Genomic DNA, 22,623 nt, shown 5'->3' with positions numbered 1-22,623 from the left:
TGAGACATTCATTTACTGGGATTTTTTTTTTAATTTGGCAGGACTGAGTCTTAAAATGCTATCTGCAAATGCAAACATCTATTAATGTAACAAATATGGATTCAAATGTTTTGATGGATTTTGATTTTTAAGATGCTTGGCTTTTGCATGACATAATATGTTTTGTGTGAATTCTTGCTCTATCCAAAGCTCTGGCAATTTCACATTATCTGAAAAACCACTCATTTTTTATGTATACCAACTTAAAATATAATTTTAAAAAGTGTGTTGATATTGGCTTTTTAATACATAGATAAGCCTTAACACCCATTTTAGTGTGGTTTTGTCTGTTAGGTATTAAGTTCCTTTGTATGTAGGCTGGATATTTCAACGATACCACATTGTGCATTTGTTTGATACTTTCAAAAATCTGAATGGCAGTCTGATGAGTTCTTAAAGAATGCAGCTCTTCAGATGCTTTATGTAGGTGGACTTCAGGGTAAATCAAAGCTTTTAAACTTTAGATTTATAAGGACTCAAAGTACTACATTACACTCTTAAAAAATAAAATACTCTATTTACCCCATATGATGTGTAAATAAACATTTTACTTGAGAGAGCTGAAATGGACCTGGTAAGAACAGGGTGTGGAAGAGCTGAATAAATGGCAAGTCTGTTGCTGGTCTTATTCTCTGTTATTGACGTTTTATGCCTTCACCATTCTTACCAGGCTAAACCCCACACTGCCAACTCAAAGAAGTAATAAACCATTGCAAGTGTTTTTCTCAGACATTTAAAGCCTGGCTAGAGTTTGGTGTTAGCTGGTGCTTTTTTAAAATTTTTTTTTCTTTTGCACGTAGTAACTTTGAAGGATCCCCTATTATAAAGCTAAAATTTGGAGAACACTTGGATTTAGTGTAACTGTATTCCAGAGACAATATGATGCAGTGGTGACTGTTGACGTTTTGGTGGAAATCAGAGAAGAAATGTATTTGTTTGTTTGTTTGTTTTTAGTCTAGATATGGTGTGACAACTCCTCTTGTCATTCACATAGCTCTTTAATTGCTTTTTGCTTCATGGGACCATCATGGTGCCAATAACTGTTTCCTTCATTCAAGGAAAACAATCAGGTGCTGAAATTAAGTGACTTGAGGATAAAGCACTTATGTGGCAGTGAACAGGCTTCAACAAACTGAATATTTGTAATGACATTGGAAAACCAGTGTAGCATGGTGATACAAATGTTCACCAGGTTACCATCAGTATGTTTTTGGTCCTACCTCATCGGGACTTACTCATGTATTAAACAGTATTCCCCCAAAAGACATCTCCTTTAAGTCAACATGAACTTATACACAAAATTAAATTAATATTTGCATTTTTTTTCATATCTCAGAAGTAGAAAAAGCTACCAAATATAAAAATAACCATGTAGCAATGCAGTCCTGCTCTAAGAGGGCCACCATAGCATTACATCTACCCACTATTTAGTACAAAATATACAGGCATTTAATAGACTAAGTGTGCATAGGAACAAAAATCTATCCAAACCCCAGTACTTTATCTTTTCTGTTGAAGGGCCACACAGACACCAAGTTCCAGATTCGCATTTTACTGACTGTGTTGTTGCCTAACAAACATGCATTCCTGTAGTGTGTTTAAGATGCTCTTTAAAAAACTTTCCTCATGACTATCATGTGAAAAGTGGAATTATCTACCTTTTCTACCTTGTTATCTTTGATTGTTATTTAATACAGTAAAACCCCCCAAACTTCTTGTTCCAAGATCCAGCAAGCTGTCTTAAATTGCAGAGCTATTTAAACATCCCTTACTGCCTCAAGGTAAAACTTGTGTTCTTTCAGATTACTCCAGCATATGGGTAAATCAAAGTTTGAGGTCTTGGCACAGAAAAAGAACATATGCTATTCTTATAAACTTCACATACTTAGTAGTCGTGGCTTTTATTTACTACTGTGTATGTTTTTACATGTTTTTCTCCTAAAAGAAAAGTGGACAAATATTTAAAAGTTAGCTTTTGGACTGTAATGCTAATTGCTTAGAGGCTTTTGACATCTCCCATTATGATGTTAGAACTTCAGTATTTTTATTATTTACTATTCAGTATATTTAACAGGTGGCCCATGCTCTGACTCCTTTGTTGGTCAATATTTTTATCTCCCTGGCAGATATCCCGGCTTTCATTTTGTTGAATTTTTGGGTCCAGAAAAAGAGTTATAACTGCAAATCCCTGATTGGGAACAGAAAGATAATGAAGTACTATTTCTGTTGCTTTCCTTTAACATCTTTGTAATATTGGTATAAGTAATTATTACAAGTATTTCCCTTTATATAGATCCTAGAATATAGAGTGAAGTGAAGAAATTTAGAGTTAAGAAGGTCTAATATTACTAGATTTAAAGTTTTCTGGGAGTAAGTTAGGGCAGAAATTTCCCCTGAGCATTTAATGGCTTCTCTATTAGAATTAGTGGAAGTTTTTTAAATTATGCTATTAAAATCTCAAAAATAGTACAGAAATCAAATGTATATATTAATTATTTTTAATACTTACAATGCTACAGGATGGTTCCTTGAAAAATAATTCTAAGACTGCTAAATAAACAATACAGAAAAAAATTACCGTGTGAAGTAGTGTAGGGGTAGTAGTGTACACAGTGTAAAGGTGATGGTTTAATGAAGATGGAACTCAGAGTTTTTTCCTTTAAATTCTAATTAAAACAGACAAATCGAATAGCTGTTTATAAGCATCTTGCATATTTAATATCTGGCTTCTGATTTGCAAAAGTTGTCTCTTGTGACATTTAGGAATTAATAGTACTTTTTGATGTGAATTCCTTTAAGTTACATTAGTATGTTGCTTTCTGAAATCAACCCTTTATTCTTGTCATATGTGAGTTCTAATCCAGACTTACTGTTATTGACTTGGTTAGGTCAACATGCTTGTCATGTCTGGTTTTTTGCTATTCTCTGTTTATTTCACTGTAGTGCTGAACAAAAGCCCTAATTTCTATTCGTGTTTTGATCTGTCCTTGTCCTGAATCAGAGAGAAAAGGGAAATCTTTATGTATTTAAGACTGATACATTTAATAATAAGATTTACAGCAATACATTTTAAAACATTCTGTTCCTGTACTTCCTAATCAAAGTGAAATTTCTCTGGCTATGCTACCAGGACCCAGCGCAGGAGTCTAAAAACTGCTTTGGTCATGGGAGATTTGCCTAGTGGAAAATGAGATGTTGATTTTCACGAAAACAAACCTTTTCCTTGAGCAAGTGTTTCAACTGGGAATTCATGACCCAAATTAGCCAGGGATACCATAATGCTCAGCTGTGACAGAAGCTGGATACTTCAGTATTTTGGCATGGCTGAGATACTTTTGCAAGTCCCCTGTTCTGGTCAGCTGGATGCTGTGAAGCGCTCTGTTTCCTGGCTGTGGCTGAGGACGTGCTGGGACTGCAAACGTGTGTAACAGCGGCAGGAAGGGACACACTGTGGCTTTTGGAAGTGCCCAGAACATGTACCTAGCTTAGAGCTTTCTGACTGTCTTAATCTTCAAGTATTGTGAACATATGGTCTTTGTTACTGTGCAAATTTAGGTTGATTTTCACCAGAACCAATGTTTTCACATTATCATTTCTCAGTCATATGAGAGACTTTATTTGCTATGGAAACAAATATACGCTGGGCACGAGATGCTGACTCTGGGCCAGTTGGACTCTGTAGTTATTCCTGGGTATGTGTTAGGGCAGTAAAAGATAGTTGGCTCATACATTTGGTACTTTTTCCTGTACTTTGTTGTGGTTTTCAGGGCTGTGTGTGGTTCCTGACATGCCAGGGAGGGAGGAAGAAGGAAGGCAGGTGGGAATGGCCCGTCCCCCTGTGGGGCTGGTGTGCTGCCGCACTGCCAGCCCTGCTCCCTCGGACTGTGCGTGGTGGCTTCCGGCTGTGCACAGGGGCAATGTTGGCATTAAGTAGAAATATACTTTATGGGACATATACTTGTTACTTAATCCTGGTTTTGTTTTGGTTTGGGTTTTTTTTTCTTGAGCTTTTGTTGGCAAATTTTTTTGGTCACAAGGCTTACTGTTTGCTTACATGAGACTGAGGCATGTTTAAATGCTTCTTCTCGAGATACTTTTAAAACTTCTGTTAAATACTTTACTAAATCTTCACTGGAATTTTTTGAAAATGTGTTTGCTGAAACGTTTGTTTTACACATGTCAACGATCACGTTCAAAAATGAGTTGTTAAATCATCTTAATTTCCAATACATCTATTTTTATAGCAGTCCACTTTTGTGCTGGGTTTTGTAGTTGTTGTTATAATCAGGACATTCTTATAGACATGAGTAAAGTTATAGAAAGTAGTAATCCTGTTTTATTCAATGAGGAGTATTCTTGTAGACAGATATTGCCCGAAATTGGCAGCTCCTCAAATTCCTTACAAAAACTATATGAATACAGGACTTTCCTCAACTGTAATATCTTTAAAATCTTAAGCTTTAATTGGCATATAAAGTTTGTCTTCCAACATTCGAAAATATCTTTTACATTTTCTAAATTATGTTCTCCCATTCCTAACTGCACATGGTAAATGTTCTATCGTTTGAGAATGTGTTATTCTAAATAAGTCTTTAATTAAAATGCCATGTTTAGATGCTTCATATACATATGAAATGAGATGTATCTAGTTCTTCAACAACTATTTCATTAGATGTTGCTTTATTTATAGAAGTAATTGTTAGTATTCTGTAATAACGGTACTTTTTTTAGCAGGTCAGATTGTTTCCCCACAGTCTGCTCCAGCCTGTATTGAAAACAAAAATGATGTGAGCAGAGAAAACAGCACTGTTGACTTTAGCAAGGTGAGTATTCACTGATGGTGAAGAGAGCTTCCTGACTACCAAATAGATCTTTTAAATTAAATACACTGAATTCATGTGAATCAGGAGAAGCTATGAAGTGCAGTTTTTACTTCAGCATTAAAATTTAGTGTGCACTGCAACACAGTTTGTTTATATAAAAAAAACATTTTTCATTTTCTTGATAAATTACTAGTAAGAGGAAATTACAGTTTAGGAATATAGATAAAATTATTGCATGTCAATATCATAGGTGTATATTTGTAGGGGGACTTTTTACAAATTAACAGAAAATTATCAAAGTAGGAAAGTAATTCAGAATTCTTATAATTCAGATTTACCTCTCAGATTTTTACTTTTTGTAGAAGTAATGCATGAATGCAAACTACATTTTTTATAACCTGAACTCGTGGATTCCAGATGTCTCAAACAGAATGTGTTTCTGTAAACCTATAACTTAATTCTTCTGCCAAGCCAAGATATTTCAGTACACTTCACAAAAGATGTTAACTGTTCAGTAGTGGAGATGGCAATGACAGTTCAATGTTAGATAGCAAAGAAAAGCAAACAGCTTCTCAGCTTTAATGTAAGGGAGAATCCTAATTTGTTTAAGAGGTCTGTATGTACCTAAAACCAACTGTCACATTAGATACAGATGACAGACCTGACAGGGATAGATGACTTCAGCTGACACGTTAATACAACCAAGGTTGAGTAAGTGAAAAAAGGTGATTTAAACCAAAATTCTGAAGAACAGCACTTTGACTCTGTTGAATCTTAATGTAAGTGCAACTGAGCTAAAAGTAGAGTTATGTGATTGCTCCATCTGGTGCCAGACTTATTTCCTAGCAGCAGTAGCTATGTGCATCATCTGAATTCATGACTGAACATGCCAGAGTAGGAATGGTGTATAGCTGAAATAAAGGTGGGAAACAGATCGTTTGTCGAAGACAGCGAGAAGAAAGGAGGCTTGCTGTAGATGTATTGTGGACCATGTTTCTGCAGAGGTAGCAAGGAAATCTATAAACAGTGACAAATTGTTAAAAATTGAATGCTAATACTTTAAAATTAAGATTATAATGCTTTAAAAAGTCATGTATGGTTTTGGTTTCCTGAAATTTTTATTAAAAGTGTTAACTAAAACTAATTGCTTTGGCAAGTCTTCTAATATCAAGATGTAAAATTTTGTAAAGGATATCAAATATAAATAAAGCTGTCTATGCAAAATTAAGCTGTGGAGAAGTGAAGCACATAACAACCCAAAGGGAATGACATGACTTTCAGTAGTGCTCTTCTTGCATGTTTCCCCAATTGCTCTGAGTGTTGTAGGATCAAAATCCCAGTTTGTTATCTAGCTGCATGGTGTTTGTACTAAACAAGAATGGAGGCTACATCATTTGATCCTTCATTCACTTTTTTTTTTTTTTGTAATGCTGCAGCTTTGCTGATCAAAAGAGCTCTTCCTTTTTAAACTGGCCTGAGAAGAGATCAAGGTGTCATCTTTTGACTAGCCTCAGCAGTGTTAGATACAAACAAGGGAATATGAAAGGAACAGCTTTTGTTTGCAGGATTGAAATAACAGTAGAGGATCATAATCTAAATACCTATTTTGGCTGCCTTTAAATAGATCCATTTATCCTTTTGAAGATGCATAAGTAAAGCAGAATTTCCTCTTAAAATGTGCTATTGCAATAGCTCCCAATGGTTATAATTGGAATTATATACACAGACTGAGAGGAAAGTAGAGCAGTATACTAATTTTCTCTTGAGTACTGTGATTTCTTGCTCTAATTTTGTTCCACATATTAATTTCATTTATCTTCTACAAAAAAGCACCTTTGACTACCTTGCATATTCTCTCCTTGCTAATCCATCTCCCTTGGGCTACTTCTAATATTTTGAATTTTGGATTTGATTAAAAAAGCTGACTTAATCTGAATACAACACTGAGACTGTTGATTGTATTGATATCTGCTTGTGAATAGTATGAGACACAGCACTAAAAGCTGTCTTAAATGTCACTTCAGCAACACAGAGAGGGAGACATAGTTTCTGATGTTTGTACTTGTAAATGTGTCACTCCTCTTCCTTTGGGGACACCACAAGGACTTTGTATTCCCAGGGCAATGTGAGGTGATCTGTCATAGCACCACTTTATCCCATGTCCGAGCAGGGTGGGGATGGCAGTTTAACTGCATCTGGCTGATCTCCACTTCTTATGCCAGAGGCTGAAGGGAACCCTGGTTGTCCTGAAATACGAAATGCATGAAGAGACTGCACCTGCGTCCCTTCTCATGGCAACCTTCCTGTGTTCCACATGGAAGCAATATTTCTGAATCAAATATCTGTCCCATACTGACAGAGTTTGGTCTTTCAAATACCATGTGAAATAATTGACTTGGTTTTGAATATTGGTTGGCCCTGCTTATAAGTAAATTTGATTAATATGCGTCAGGGCTTTCCTAAGAAGTGATGTTGGGTATTTTCTGTTTGTCTTGATGTCAGTTTCTGTGGGAGGCCCTCACCACTGTTTTCAGTCCTTGAGTTGCCCTGAAGGGGAACAGCCTCCACATTAGTTGTTTAGTTTTATGTTTAATCAGAGCTTGCTGGGAATGTTTAGTGCCAGGTCATAGATGTGGCTCTGCTTAGGGTGAAGACAAAGATGCACATGAGGTCTATCAGGCTGAAGAACTCTTGGGATAAGAGATGTATGATGGGTAGGTTAGATGAAGCATTTGAACGGTGTAGCTTCTGCCATTGCCCAAAACACTCCACGGCCACCTCTTCTCTTGTTATGTAGTAGAAGCAACACCCAGGGCTTGGGTGTATTTGCCCAGTTTGATGCTTCTCTGCCAGCTACTTTCCTTTTAACCAGGGCTCTGTTCACTACCTAAAAGATTTTGGGATGTCAAGCTGATAAGCAGTACAGGAAACATACCTGGAATAGTTTGTGGTAGATGGGAGACTGAATGTTTATTTCAGATTTGAATCTTGATCGTGTGATGTGTGTGTTAGTGGGACCATAAGGTGGCAACTGTAGCATGTTTTACATGAGACATTAGTTATTAAATGTTAAATCCATTCACAAGGTGAAATCATTACAGAATGCACATTGCTCTGTGCCTGAAAGACTGCTTCCTTTCTCTCACCTATAAGTGACTTATGACACCAAAATTAGGTGCAAAGTGAATCTGTTTGGGTTTTGTATTTTACCCTAAGGAGGTTTTTTTTGTGATTTGAGCGGGGAATACAATTTACATTCCTGATACTTTATCTTGAAAAAGTACTTGGACTCCAACCTTCCAGGTTGATTTGATGCTTGTTTAACTTTGTGAGGTGTTTGATTATCATTCTAGATTAGCTTAGGCTTAGACATCTCTTTGTGATCTCAGGGAAATAAGATTTCATTACACAGGCAACTGTGTGATATCTGAATTCTGATTTAATGCCAGAGCCATTTGCAAGAAAACAATTTTCTAAATATTACCAAAAACTATGCAAACTAGTACTGACAGATGGCTGTAAGATAGACATTAAAATGGTCCACTTTAACAGTTTATATTGGATTTGGTTGCTGTTGTTGTGTTTAGATTAATAAAAGGAAAGCAAATGACAAAATTCATGCATTTTGAAATGTAGACAATACTGGTGCATAATGAAATCAAACATACATTATATACTCTATTACTCCATGTCAATCTTTGTTACAGAGTAAACTCTAGACTGATACTGAGGAAATAAATATGAATGAACACATTTTTAGGCAAATACCTTGAGTTTATATAGCAATGTCATGGTGAAGCTGTTTCTCTGTCTTTTCTGACCTTCCCCATAAAAGTCAACATCACGGCCTTAAAACTCCAAAGTTTTTATTCTGCTTTGCTCTTTCCATTTACCCTTGAGACAATCATGGTCATAGCTTATTTTCTGTCACTTTCAGTGGAAGAGCAACTGTCTTCCATTAAATCTGAAAACCAAAATACATCTGACTTAGAGTAGTAGAAGGAAAATTATATGTAGTGGAATCCGTTCTTCTCATAGAGATTGTAATACAGCAACTATGAATTCACGATTTCCAGAATTGTTATGATGGAAAAATAAGGTGCCTTCATTTCTTCTACTATTATGAATTATTGATTCAGTTATGAGTTTTTGATGCTGTTATGTTTATTGATAAAGTGTATTAATAGTAAATTAACACTATATTCTTAACAAGATTTTGAATGTGTTTTACTGTCTTTATAAATTAATTGTGCAGTGCTTTAACTGTGTTTCCGAGAAAAATAAGTCAAATAACGAAAGACCAGTTGTTTGTTTTTGAGAAACATTTTTATTAAAAAAAAAAAAAATCAACGGACAAGAATAGTAGAAACTGTATAATTGAAATAACTAACATTATAGTACAGTGCCCAGAAAGTCTCTGTCAACAAATCAGGGGGAAAAAAATCCCTGTTAATACATTTTAGATTGTAATTTGATATACTTTTTCCAGGTTGACCTACACTTCATGAAAAAAATACCACCTGGAGCTGAAGCGTCAAACATCTTAGTAGGTGAACTGGAGTTCCTGGACCGTGCAGTTGTTGCTTTTGTCAGGTTATCTCCTGCAGTGCTGCTTACGGGACTGGCTGAAGTTCCGATTCCAACAAGGTACAGTTGCATTTGTTTCTTTTCATTTTTTTTCTGAGTACCTTGTGGAGAGGGAGTGATGCAACTTTCAATTTTGTCATGTATTGGGTTACTGTTTGTGTGTCCAGATGATCATTCTTTGCAGAAGTAGAAATGATAGCTTGTTAGGGTACCACATACAGTTTATTCTATGCAAACCGATAATACTGCAGATGAAATACTTCATAGAATCATAGAATGTTCTGTGTTGGAAGGGTCCCACGAGGATCATTGTGTCCAGCTCCTGTCCCTGCACACGACAACCCCACAGTTCATGCCATGTGTCTGAGGGTGTTGTCCAGTCTCTTCTTGAACACTGTCAGGCTTGGAGCTGTGATTCCTCCCTGGGGAGCCTGTTCTAGTGCTCCAGCACCCTCTGGGTGAAGAACCTTTTCCTAGTGTCCAACCTAAACCTCCCCTGGCACATCTTCCTGCCATTCCCTAGGGTTTTGTCATTGGTCACCAGAGAGAAGAGTTTGGTGCCTGCCCCTCCTCCTACCCTTGTGAAGAAACTGTAGACCACAATGAGGTCTCCCCTTAGTCTCCTCTTCTCCAGGCTGAACAAACCAAGTGACTTCAGATGCTCCTCATACGGCTTCCCCTCCAAACCCTTCACCAACTTTGTAGCCCTCTTCTGGACCCTCTATAGCAGCTTAATATCTTTTCTATACTGTGGCACCCAGAACGGCACGCAGTGCTCCAGGTGAGGCCGCACCAGTGCAGGGTAGAGTGGGACGATCACCTGAATGATCATCTGGAACTGAAACTACTTATGTGATACTGCATAATTATGTCCACAAGAAAAAAAATAAGAAGGAATTGAGTAAAGGGAAAAAACAATGTGATTTGATTGACTAAGGATAGTGCATAGGTGATTAACATGCTGTAAATATCATGCTTCTCTAAAAGTTTCTTTGTAGATACTTGCTTGGTAGTGAATGTGACTTTTAACCACAAATTTTCAATAGATTCATTTTTTCTAAGTTGAAACTTTTTCTAATGAAGAACTTTGGTTCTGAGAAGAAATTATGAAGAATTTAAAACAAAATGTCAAAAACAGACTTTTTAGTCAAATAGAAAGCATTTAAATAGATCTGCAGGTATATTGTTTCCAGCTAGGGTTGATTCAGATCAAAACTCCAAAGTGATTCCCCCATATCAGAGTTCACTGACTTAACTATTATTGCAGTCTCTTGCTTTTTTTTTTGCATTTATGCCTATGTTTGTAGACAGATTCTGTCCCTCTTTCCCCTTGTCTCTTGTAGTTTCTATAAAAGTAAAACTCTGATAGAAGGCAGTAGTGTATTCCAGTTGTTTGTGACACTCAGGATGGAGTGTTATGCTATGAAATGCTGAGACTCAGACCTTTGCTACTAGTCAGATAAACAGTATAACATTAAGTTGTAGTTACTTTTTTTTGTCTTTTCTAGTTTTCGCATGTGTATAAGGGACATTGAGGGACTGGGTAGGCTTTGAAAAAACCTCCTCCTGCTTCCCCCAAACAAACAAACAAACAAACCACCAAAAGGAAAACAACAGATTTATTGAATTTTTGGCCAAAAGAAAATAAAATGATTAAAAATTAGGATAATAAAGAATTTCTGAAAAAAAAAGTTAATAAAAAATTATATTTTGCATTTTAGCAAAACTGAGAATTTCAGTTATTTCCTTTGAACCTCTCCTCTGCATTATCTATATAATATAATATATAATATATAACCTTACTAGCCCCAAGCCTAGATTAGAGGCTGTCTAGGGCCTTAATGCGAGAAAGAACGATTTAAAAATGATTTTTATTCAAGGGTAATTTAACTTCCCCAGTATTGCAATAATACTACTACCATGAAGTAGTTGATTCTGTTGAATTAACAGAATTAAATAAATTAATGTAGATGTGAAATAAATGAATGTAAATGTGTTCTGTACATAGATTATACTTGCATATATTTATTATGTAAGATGTGGTTTGTTATGTAAGGAGGTTTTGATATTCTCCAAGTCTGGCTGTGAAGCTTATAATATATTTTTGGAAGTTATTTCAACATCTTTTCTAACCAGAGCTTCATGTTTAAATGCATGTGTGAAGATTTTGAAGGAGTTTATATATAATATTTGTCTTAGAGGTTCTTTTAGTCCAATTTTAAAATAGGTATTTCTGTAGTATGTACAGCTACTTTTAACCATCTATCCTTTACAATTTTTTTAAGTTATCTTCTATTTGCAGATTTTTATTTATTCTTCTTGGACCGCTGGGTAAAGGGCAACAATACCATGAGATCGGAAGATCAATTGCAACACTAATGACAGATGAGGTATTTGTATTCATGGCTTGGCTTTTGTCATTTTGTACTGACTGAAGATGTGTAATAGGGAATCTCCAGTGTGGTGTTGTCCATATGAAATATGGCTAATCATTCCAATGATGCACAAATAGCATTGTAGTTTATTTCATGATTCTGTAATAGCCCAGATTATGCTGCCATAAGGAGACAACAAAATGAGAAACAATATTCACATGCAAGCATATCTTAACTGAGAAGATCCCATTTTACACAGTTACTTTCCAGTGGAATTAATAGTGTTTTAAACTGTAAAATCTCTAGAACATTTAGCACCCATAAGAATGTCTTTCCATAGCAGCTGGAAAATCTAGTCTGTTGAAGCTGCGATTGTTTGTTTGGTGGGAACTGCATGAAGTGCATTCTACTTCAGAGAAAAGGGGCTATCGTGAAAAATATTATGAGAGTTCCTTTCCTCATCTCCTTTTCTTAGCACAAACACTTCTCCATTTTTTGCAGGTGTTCCATGATGTTGCTTACAAAGCAAAAGACCGCAATGACTTGGTGTCTGGAATTGATGAGTTTCTCGATCAGGTTACTGTTCTCCCTCCTGGGGAGTGGGACCCAACAATTAGAATAGAACCACCTAAAAATGTTCCCTCTCAGGTTTGTACACTTTTAAACATTGTGATGAATTTTTGCTACGTAGAATTAAGTCTCAATTTAGCATTGAGCAGAGTCACTATATAGACATATTGCATACTCTTTTTTTGTTGTTGTTGTTAGTTTACTTTAAGACAACCCTTGTCTTGCCAACATACAGTATAGTGATGACATTTCTTGTAGTTCAATACTAGTTCTCTCCTGAATAAGAAACAGTCATATCTAAAGATGTTAAATTCTAGGGTAATTGGTCATAAGAATCTTTGATCATTCCAAACAGCCATGGTTTGCTTTCGTTCTAAGCTTATTGCAAGAATTGATCAAAGCAGCCTGGCTTGCTACTCATTAAAATGTTTTCTGATACAGGATTTTCTGTGATAAATTCTTTAAATTCCTTCTGCTATTTCCTGTTATAGAACTCATATACAGCTTATGAAGACGTTGTGTTGATGAATCTTACCATAAAATTTGCATGTTTAGTCTTTCAACACTCAAGGCCTGTTTTCTCTGCTAAAATTACATTTTGCTTGCTAAGATCCATGAGAAGTATCTTTTCCTTTTGGTAGGAGAAGCGTAAAATCCCAGGAGTGCCAAATGGGACTGCAGCCCATGGGGACGCAGAACAACCTGGAGGACACTCTGGCCCAGAACTGCAACGCACTGGAAAGTTAGTGAAAACATACACAAAATCTTAAGTGTTCTAAGTGCTGTACTTCCAAGGGAATCATAATGGTTTGGTTCTCTCTCAAATGACTGGCTTGACATATGATTTTTTTCAGGCATTTTTCCTGATTTGTACCACATAGCTGAAAAGGACAATGCATGCTAATTTGCAGAGAGGGGGAGAGGGCAAGAGGATTTGAGTTTTCACATTGTATTTGTTGCAAGCTCCTTTCTCTATTGTTTATGAAGGTCAGACCTCTGTTAAACTTGATTAATGTTTCTTGGTTTTGGGTAGCACAAAGGAAAAGTTGGGAGTGGTCTTGTGCCATTTATTATGAATGCTTACAACTATTTTCTAGTTGAAGTTTCTGGGTTTTGCAGCTCTAGCATTTTTTTGGTTTTTTTTACCTCAGCAAGCCATGATATGTCCTGGTACGTGAGGCTATGATTAGCACCGTGGCAACAACACACACACATCAGAAGGAAGAATTGCCCCAAGGAATACTCATGCTCTCTCATCTAATGTGGTGTGGTGCAAGTGCATCAGCTGTCAGTGGTTGCCTTACTGCAGTGTAGTTGTGCCATAGACTTTTCTTTTACCTTGCTGCCTCTTGTTATTTCAGCATCATTCCTACCTGCATAAGGCTAAAGATTCAGCTACAGTGTTAGGGTACACAGTGGGGCAGAGGAGATGATGGCCAGTCTGGCTGTAAGCCATTCTTTCACTGGTAAGCCTGGTAATTGACAGCTCAAAGGGTTGTCCTAATATTTAGCACTTCGTCCTCTGATACACTGGGTGCCTGTGACAAAAAGAGCATTGTGGGGATATTTACTTTAACTGTAGGGTATATTGTATGAGAGCATCTGTTCCTAAATATTGGATTATATTTAGCATAGTGTAAATGACAAAAGATGACAGTTCTTGTCCTTGGAAAATTGTGGCCTATATTCAGTTCTATCATCAAGTGTATTGAGAAACAGGTTCTCAAATAAAGAATGTGAAGCTCTATATGTAGACGTGTGGGAAAATGGGCACTGTGGTAGCGCTCTGATCAAACAAAAGCAAAGAATTATTTCACGTACTAAATAATAGGGTTTTATGCGTGGGAGCTAACTACTCTTCAGAAGTTTTGCATCTGGATGATGATGAAGATTTTATAAAAGAAACATGCAAATTAGTTTGTTTTAAAAACATAGTTTCCTAATTGAAGTTAGCAAGACAGAGTTCCCAGAAACTTTTTTCTGGGAAGAATGAATTATAAGAGTATGTATCATTTGATCAAGCAACAATAGCTTTTCTGCAGTATATTTAAAGCAATACTGTGGAAGAAAGTTTGGTATGCCTTTTTCATTAATTTGATCTCTTCTCTTTTTTAATAGATTTTTTGGAGGATTGATTTTAGATATAAAAAGAAAAGCTCCCTTCTTCTGGAGTGACTTCAGGGATGCTCTCAGTCTGCAGTGTCTGGCATCATTTTTGTTTCTCTACTGTGCTTGCATGTCTCCTGTCATCACATTTGGTGGTCTGCTGGGAGAAGCAACTGAAGGTCGTATAGTATGTGTTAAATCTGAACTTTTAAAACAAACTTACATTCCTAGGTTTGTGTTTAGTATTTTCTTACTGCTGCATGAATCACCTTTAAATATTGGTGTTTCAATGTTTAGAAGGCTACAGACTAAGATATTGCAAAAAGAACCTATGTGAAAATTCATGGACACTTTTCTCTGTATCACATTCAGAGTGCAATAGAATCGCTGTTTGGAGCATCCATGACTGGGATTGCCTACTCTCTCTTTGGTGGACAGCCTCTCACTATACTTGGCAGCACAGGACCAGTTTTAGTGTTTGAGAAGATCTTATTCAAATTTTGCAAGTAAGTGAAGATCAGGTTATGCATCATGCCTCAGGTGTTGTTAGGTAAAAGTAGACACTGATTCCAAAGTGTGTGCGTTGGTTTTTTTTCTTAAGCTGTTTTGAAGGGAATGCAAGCTTCAGGATTTTTTTTTTATTGTATCATTTTCTACTCTGAAATAATACATTTAAATCAGTGGTTTATCTCATCCCTAAGTCATGCAAAAGGTGTTACATCTCACCCAGGAAGTGCATGCAGTGGCAGTGGTGCCATCTTTCAATAATCGCTAATATAGACCCTGCCCTTCCTCCACCTGAACAGAAAAGGGGTGAAGCATCTTGCCAGAACAGCATATCCCTACATTTATGTGAATGTGCTATGCATGACATACTTCTGCCACAGGGTGGGTAAAAACTATGTCTGCAGCTCGGCAACCATATTGTGCTTCTCTGTGAACATCTTTACTTTTCTGCTGTGATGGGGACTTCTGCACCAAGATCTCCTGAATCTCCTGAACAATATAGAGTAGGAGACCCGGCTTAGCTGCTCTAAAAGCTTTTCTCACTTTCAGGTAGACCTTTCAGTTCTCTGTGATAATGTCACCCTGCATGTTTGGAGCTCTATCATCATACGCAACAGGCATACAGGATTTTCATGAAAGTCTTTAATATAGCTATTCTTGCAGCTTAAGAAGAAATTGGTGGGTGTTGACTGTTCACAAGGCAGGATATGGGACAAAAAGCGAGTGGACCTTATACACTTCATGTGTGTGACTAATCTCGAAGCTGCTCACTCACTGCAATAGAGAGAGAGCTCTTTGTGTCCTGTTAGTTGGGAGGAGAGCTCAGGTCAAGAAGTGACTTGACAGTATCTTGAGTTTACAATAGGTAAATAATTTCTGATTCACACTGTCCCCAGAATTGCACATCCCTAGGCAAAGGAAATTTTGGAGCTGCCTCTTTTCTCCATTTACTGTGCCTAGACAAAAGATAAACTGTGTTTATTTTTTTTCTGTTTTTTTAGAGAGTATGGGTTGTCATACCTTTCTCTGAGAGCCAGCATTGGACTGTGGACTGCAATCTTGTGCATCATCCTTGTTGCAACTGATGCAAGCTCCCTAGTCTGCTACATTACCCGATTTACTGAAGAAGCTTTTGCTTCTCTTATCTGCATCATTTTCATTTATGAGGCCTTAGAGAAGCTGTTTCATCTCAGTGAGACATATCCAATCAACATGCATAATGATTTGGATCTGCTGACAAAGTACTCGTAAGTAAGATTTCTTCTGTTAACACTGGGGTTTCTCTTCATAGGTTATGCTTCCTCTGTGAGGAAGGCAAACCAGTGTGCAGCAGGAATAGTTTCCACTAGTTGCAGGCTTAACATGTGGAAGCTATTGAGTTAAGCATGATGCTTGCATGTGGAAGTAGTAGTTACTGGAGATATGTGTACAAGCAGTAAACAATTACTTAAGATAAGTAAAAAATATCTTGACTTGGAGTTTGGAAAAGCTTACGTGCATGCCACTTAAAATTCCTCGAATAAAAAGTAGGACTTGGAGGGAACTCAACTTTACGTCTTTGTTCACATTTTTCTTTAAAGAAGTGCAACTCAATGATCTTTTACTGTAACCTTGTACTGATGATTTATAATATTTTATTGGGTTTTCAGGCAACATTTTTATATTTATATTGACCTATCTAAAGAGGATATAACTTGATGTGCATCCTCTATTTTAACCTCTCTGGCAGTTAAGGTTCAAGCTCCAAGAGCTGAAGTAGATTTGGAAATATTGGGTGCTGCTCAGTGGTGATAGATTTTGTCATAATCAATTTGTTCTTAATAACAAGGTTTTTAATATGGCTTCATTTAAGTAGCTTTACTTTATTGTGGAATTTTGACAGATAGTATTCTACTTGGAGAATAAAAAAAAGTGAATGGTTTTAATCAATATGGTCTCATTTAGAAGTACAAAAATGTTCTTCTAGTAAAGGACAAGATCCTAGTCTGTGAATCGAAGCCTGGTCACCTCAGAAACTAAAATGTCATTAAAAAGCATTATCAGAGAAGATGTCCCTCTAGAAATGTCTGTTTTATTTCACTGAACCCATTTGAACCCTTTACATGAGCAGGGTGGGGCCCAAAGGGAACAATGCTTGAACAGAGCCACATCTTCTGTTCACTGGAAAAACAGGACTGTTTCATCCAAATGTCTCATTTGCATTTTAAGCTCGGAAAAACAAAACGCAGCAACAGAGAAAACATTTGAGCTTTGTGTATGTTATCGCTAGAAAAATAGTTAGCAAATCTTGAATGTGAATGCATATTATCTACCTTAATACACAGAACAAGATAAATTATAGGCACTGTAGTTCTGCTGTGACATACTCTCTCATCATGCTGAAAAAAAAAATTCTCTTTAATAGTTTAATCAGTAGACAAAGAAATATTAATTTGAAGAGAAAGCAATAAAGATCAAGAATAGACTATGCATGCAGCTGAGGTTATATCCTGGTCTTATTCAACTTCTGTTAATCAGTGTTTTCCTCTAAAGAGCCTTGTATTGTGCAGTGTTTGTGGATTTTTTTTTCCCTTACCACTTTGTAGTAGTTGTCTCAAAGGGAAAGAGAATATGATGTTCTCATACGGTTTTGAAAAACAGATGTTGAAATCCAGGCAAAGACAAAAAAATTATTCAGAAACCATTTAGCAGGTGGAGCTGAGCTGTTAAAATATTTGATGAATAGCATAAACACAAATAGAAATATGGACTCCTGGGTAGCTAGCTTTATTCACGGTTAGCTGAATCCTGTGATATTGCTTGAGATTTCAGAGAAATAGGATTAATAGTCTTGCATGTATAGGGGTACAGTGATAGGTATCTCTGTATTTTATTATAGTGTTTTAATATCATAATCCATATGTTTAGAAATAAATGTTCCTCATTTTACTTAAAATTCCATTCATTAATCAGAATCCCCAATTGATTTTCGAAGGGTTTTGCTTGCTTGCCGCCTGTTCTTAGTAACTGTCTTTGTTGAATGTAGAATGTGCAGAGCACGCAGAATGGTGAAAGAGCAGCACCTGCATCCTCCAGTTACAGCTATTGACCTCTCCTGTCCTGTTGGAATACCAGCACGAAAGTTTTAGATTTTCCAAACACAATTCCTGAAAGACAAGTGTCTTCCAGATGTTTGGAAGAAAGATTTGACTGCTGCATGGTGATTTCCAACACATATATAGCTATCAAAATTATTTTATATAATGGTTTTGTAGTTATTTATGAGGTCATCATTTCATACCTATATTCTCAGTTATTCTTTCTCTCTGTGTAGATAGTACAAATTAATAGTGTGTAGAAAGTACAAATAAAGACTTTTAAACTCTTGCATTACATTTAACTTTCAGCATTTGTATTGTATCTTCTATTTGCAGTGATATCCTATTTATTATCAATATCATGTCCATGGCAACTGACCCTACTAATACCAAAATGACTAACTGTAGACATAGGCAACATAGTTCTTATGGGATATAGCTTATATTTTTTAACCTTAAAACTGAAAGCACCAGTATGCATATTTATTATCTTGTAAGAGCACATCTGCCGATTCCAAGGATCTGTGCTCTGGACACAACAGAGCGGTAATTCCACCCTCCTCTGTTCTCTCCCCTCCTTTCTACTTCATCTGAGTTTTTCTTAGTTCTTCAGAACTTGCCCCAACAAGTTGGGAGAATAGAAAGATGTGCTCTGTTGGAGCAACTCCACATCAGCTGCCCAGATGACCAGTGCTTTCAGAGCACGCTTCTGCTACCTCAACTGCATGGGTTTGCTGTGCAGATATGCACATACTACTCTGTCCAGACACAGTGGCCATGTGCCCAGAACATGAAGGTATCACAATTATCACCCCCACAGGATCATAACAAGACAAGACATTTCAAATAACCTTCAGTCCCTTCTCAAATGTTTCAGTTCCAGAAAGATCAGACACTAGAAGGTGAATAACCATAACAGCTACTTGAAGTAAAAATCTCATTTTTGTGTGCTTGAAGTTGGGGTATTTTGCTTTCACAAGGAATTAGAAGCATCCGACCCCAGTCCTTCTACATCTAGTTTAAGTGGGTAACAAACCTGGCCTGAAACTGGTCCTGTCCTTAAAGGACCAGCATACTCTGTTACAGAAGCTAATTAGTATCTGCTGTTTTGCTAATTAAAACAGCTGTTTGCATTTTCCTCTTTGGGGATTTTAAAGACAAGTTTTTAATTGTTAGTAAAGCCTTGGCAGTTCTTTAATTAGCAATGGGTGAACTTCAAAAGGTTGAGCAACTCATTTCTCTTTGAATGCTCAGCCAAAGCTTATGTAAAACTTTATCTTGGATTTGCAATTTTATGCTAGAAAACTCAGGTTATACTGTAAAATTTCTGTGTTTTCTGTATTCTGCCTGTTGCCCACTCAAAAATTTGATGATAAATAGATCGGGGCTCTGTACACAGCTGTCAGTGTGCGCTGTGGCCCAGCCCTCCTCTCTTCTCCCACCGGCTGTCCGAGGATGCTCTGATGTCCGCAGGTATTCGTCTGCATCCCAGTGCTCCTTCCTTTGCCCTGGTGCAGGAGTTTGACTTGGGAAAAGTCATTGGCACGTGTTAGTACTGTCCTTTTGAGTACTAGAAAGATGAAGAAAATAGTAATTTAAAATGGGTGATATTTCAACCAGATTGGAACCATATTTCAAGTGAGAAAGAAAACCCATTCTGTACTTTGGGTGGGTTTGAATTCTGTTCATAAGCAGTCTCTTGCAGGAGTTTGATGTAAAAGACTGTACTGTATGCATCTCTTCTTATATTTAAGTATCTGCCGTAACAAACCTTAGAAGGCTATAGAAAGAGCGTTTAGAACAGTTGGGTTTTTTTCTGGGGAGGTTTGTTGTTTAATCAAGAAGGCCCAAATATTTGAAAATCAGCTGAATGTGCTTCTAAAAGATTTCTTAAAAATTTGTATTTACCTTTTACCATTGAGGTAGAAGATGGGAGTTTGAGCTTGTTACAGAATTCTGTCTCAGAAAGACAAAAATATCGTTTGTTGCGTGATCTAATTAATGCAGAACTAGTCTTAATGCACTTTTAGGTCATTTTCTTTATTATACTTGTTTGTTACTCTATGTTGAAATATTAGCCCTAATAGTCAGGTTGAAGTACTTGCAGGCAAATCCTTTCAGCATTCATATGTAACTTTTTCTTAAAACACCATCTTTATGAATGATAAAGAATAAGGCATTTAAGAGCTAAATCTTAAGAAGGACAAAGACAACCTGATTTTCAGTGTGCTACTGTACTGCATTTTTTTTCTTTTTAAACTGCATTGTTTTGAAGGAAGTTAAATACAGTGGCTGCATTGTTTATTAAATCAAATACACATACTTTTTGATCAGGGATTTTCTTTCTTGCTTTTTTTTTGTTTTACTGTGACCTTTTTGTATTTCTCATGCCATTAGCATTTGTAGGTTGGCATAGCAACTCTCTTATTTCTGCACTCTCTTCCTCCTGCTTTTTCCTATCCCTGTAGCAAATATATCTTCAGTTAGTGAATTCTGCCTGGAACACTGATGCACATCGGTTTTAATATGTATATTAAATACTAGGATATCATTTTTGCTAGGAAAGGAGAACCCTACAACTGGGTGGATTAAAAACAGAGGTTCTCAAAAGGAAAACAAAATAAGTATTGTGGATGAAAGGAACGTGATTTAGAAAGCAATCCAGTATTCTTTAAAACACAAGCATTTAAAGATAGTTATCTTAGAATACAGAAGATCAGTTATTCCTCAGTGTGAGGTTGCTTAGATCTTGGGGCTTTAGATACCTTTTGTTTTTTATTAATTCTTTTTTTCAGAGTGATGAATTCATGTTGTTTTTAATAATTCTTTACCAGAAGTTACTCAATTATTAACAGATTACATTGAATAATTTTAAAGTGATTTCTTGGCATAGTAATATGCATATTGCAATCTGTCTTGGTATTGACATGCACTTAAGCATTAGGAGTAGAAAATCCCACTCTGATGTAATTAAGGAGCCAAGATCATGTCAATCTCAGTATCTTTTGCAGGCTATGGAAACCATTGCTTCTAGACAGCGTTCTGAGGATTAGTTTTGTGCACACCACTATTTGCACAAGCATGTTTTAAATCTTTCATTATCTACATAACTTAATCTAAGGGCACTATTATTGAATTCAAATGATATTGTTTTATGCCCTGTATTCCTTAACCTGCAAGTGGAATGAGAAGGGTCAGTGATGATAAGCACAGAATTTCTCATTAGGATCCGAGGCACATAATTGAAATCCAGCTTCTGTAATGATTTATTTGAACTTAGATATGAATACAGATTTTCTTTTCCCCTTCTTTATAGGTGTGTGTTTGTTTTTTTTTTTCTCCCAGCAGTTAAGTAACTGTGCCAGATCCTGTGTGTCTTTCCTTAAGAATGTCCCCTTTCTTCCCAGCACCATGCAACAGCCATCATTGAGTTTAACTAGTGGTTCCCTTTTGCTTCGTGGCAAACCCAGGAATCTAGAAATTATTTTTCTATATTCCATTTATTCTAGGACTCCCCTATATCTGCCCAACCCAACTGACTCTTTTCTCTTTCTCCCTCTTTTGAGCCTAGGCAGTGCCCACGTTGCTTCATTCTTTCCTACTACTCATCCCCTCCACTTTGGAAACAGATGTCCTTGTTAAGCAATTCTCCACAGCATTCAGTTTATAGTTGACATCTAGTCTACAGAATGCCTTCAAATCTAGAAATGCTTACATATAACCCTTGGGTGGTTTTGTTACAGTACATATAAGTGTATTGATACGCTACACCTAAATCTAAACTTAAGCTGACCATATAGCATTATAGTGTATTACAGTATATTATTTCTGAATGAGTGTTGTACTGAAGCTCTTCTCAAGTGTATGCTTTTTTCATTTTGGAAGCGGGGTGAAGCAACATCCTAAAACTATTTCTCAGTGAAAGCTTTCAGACGAATTGTCAATATCCCACGTAATTACACTACTTTTCAGCAAATTAGCCTCTTTGTATGGCAGTTACAAACTGTAGTAGTGCTAAGAATACACGGACTGCATTAATGGCACCAGGCAGCTAATAAAGATCAACCTTTATGAGTGACAGTCAAGGTTAACAAAACTACAATGTGATTATAAATCTGTTTTCTAGACTTTTCACTTGACAGAACAGCGTTCTCCTCCTGATGTGCTCTCCAAAGAAACCTGATTCTTTGAGATTTCTTCACTCTAACATCAGTTCCACCACCCCTGCCTTGATTTATCTCTCTGTTTCTATGTGGGTGTGAAATTCTTGTGCTGCTGAGTGCATTGTCTAGATACTTCTATAGGCTTTCCTGTTTTCCCTCTCAGCTTCACCGACTAAACTATGTAGACTTCCAACTTTAGAGAATATACATGGAGGCCTTACTGATGTTCGTGATTGTCAGAGATGGGCTACTTAACTTAATGACTCAATGGTCTAATTCAGGCTGACAGATCTCATGAATAAATGAAGGAAAAAATCTTGTCTTGCCATGACAGCTGTGATTTGAAAGGGTTTCATGATACCGAGAATAGAACTTA

At 36.6% G+C, this 22,623-nt stretch overlaps 1 protein-coding gene across 2 annotated transcripts in view; it reads left to right on the top strand.

The window, feature by feature from the left end:
• Positions 1-22,623, top strand: part of SLC4A10 (solute carrier family 4 member 10) — a 66,919-nt gene that overhangs the window by 17,603 nt on the left and 26,693 nt on the right. The window contains exons 3-10 of one of the 2 annotated variants that reach the window (XM_065637820.1): positions 4,774-4,862; positions 9,352-9,509; positions 11,752-11,839; positions 12,326-12,472; positions 13,036-13,136; positions 14,513-14,687; positions 14,873-15,006; positions 16,009-16,254. In XM_065637820.1, coding sequence (XP_065493892.1) covers positions 4,774-4,862; positions 9,352-9,509; positions 11,752-11,839; positions 12,326-12,472; positions 13,036-13,136; positions 14,513-14,687; positions 14,873-15,006; positions 16,009-16,254 — 1,138 coding nt within the window. Of the gene's footprint in view, positions 1-4,770; positions 4,863-9,351; positions 9,510-11,751; positions 11,840-12,325; positions 12,473-13,035; positions 13,137-14,512; positions 14,688-14,872; positions 15,007-16,008; positions 16,255-22,623 lie in introns of both variants that reach the window. The other variant, XM_065637819.1, reaches the window with a different exon arrangement.

The sequence above is a fragment of the Caloenas nicobarica genome, chromosome 6 (assembly GCF_036013445.1).
Source record: "Caloenas nicobarica isolate bCalNic1 chromosome 6, bCalNic1.hap1, whole genome shotgun sequence".
Lineage (NCBI taxonomy): Eukaryota > Metazoa > Chordata > Aves > Columbiformes > Columbidae > Caloenas > Caloenas nicobarica.
This window is presented reverse-complemented; position numbering and strand designations above follow the sequence as displayed.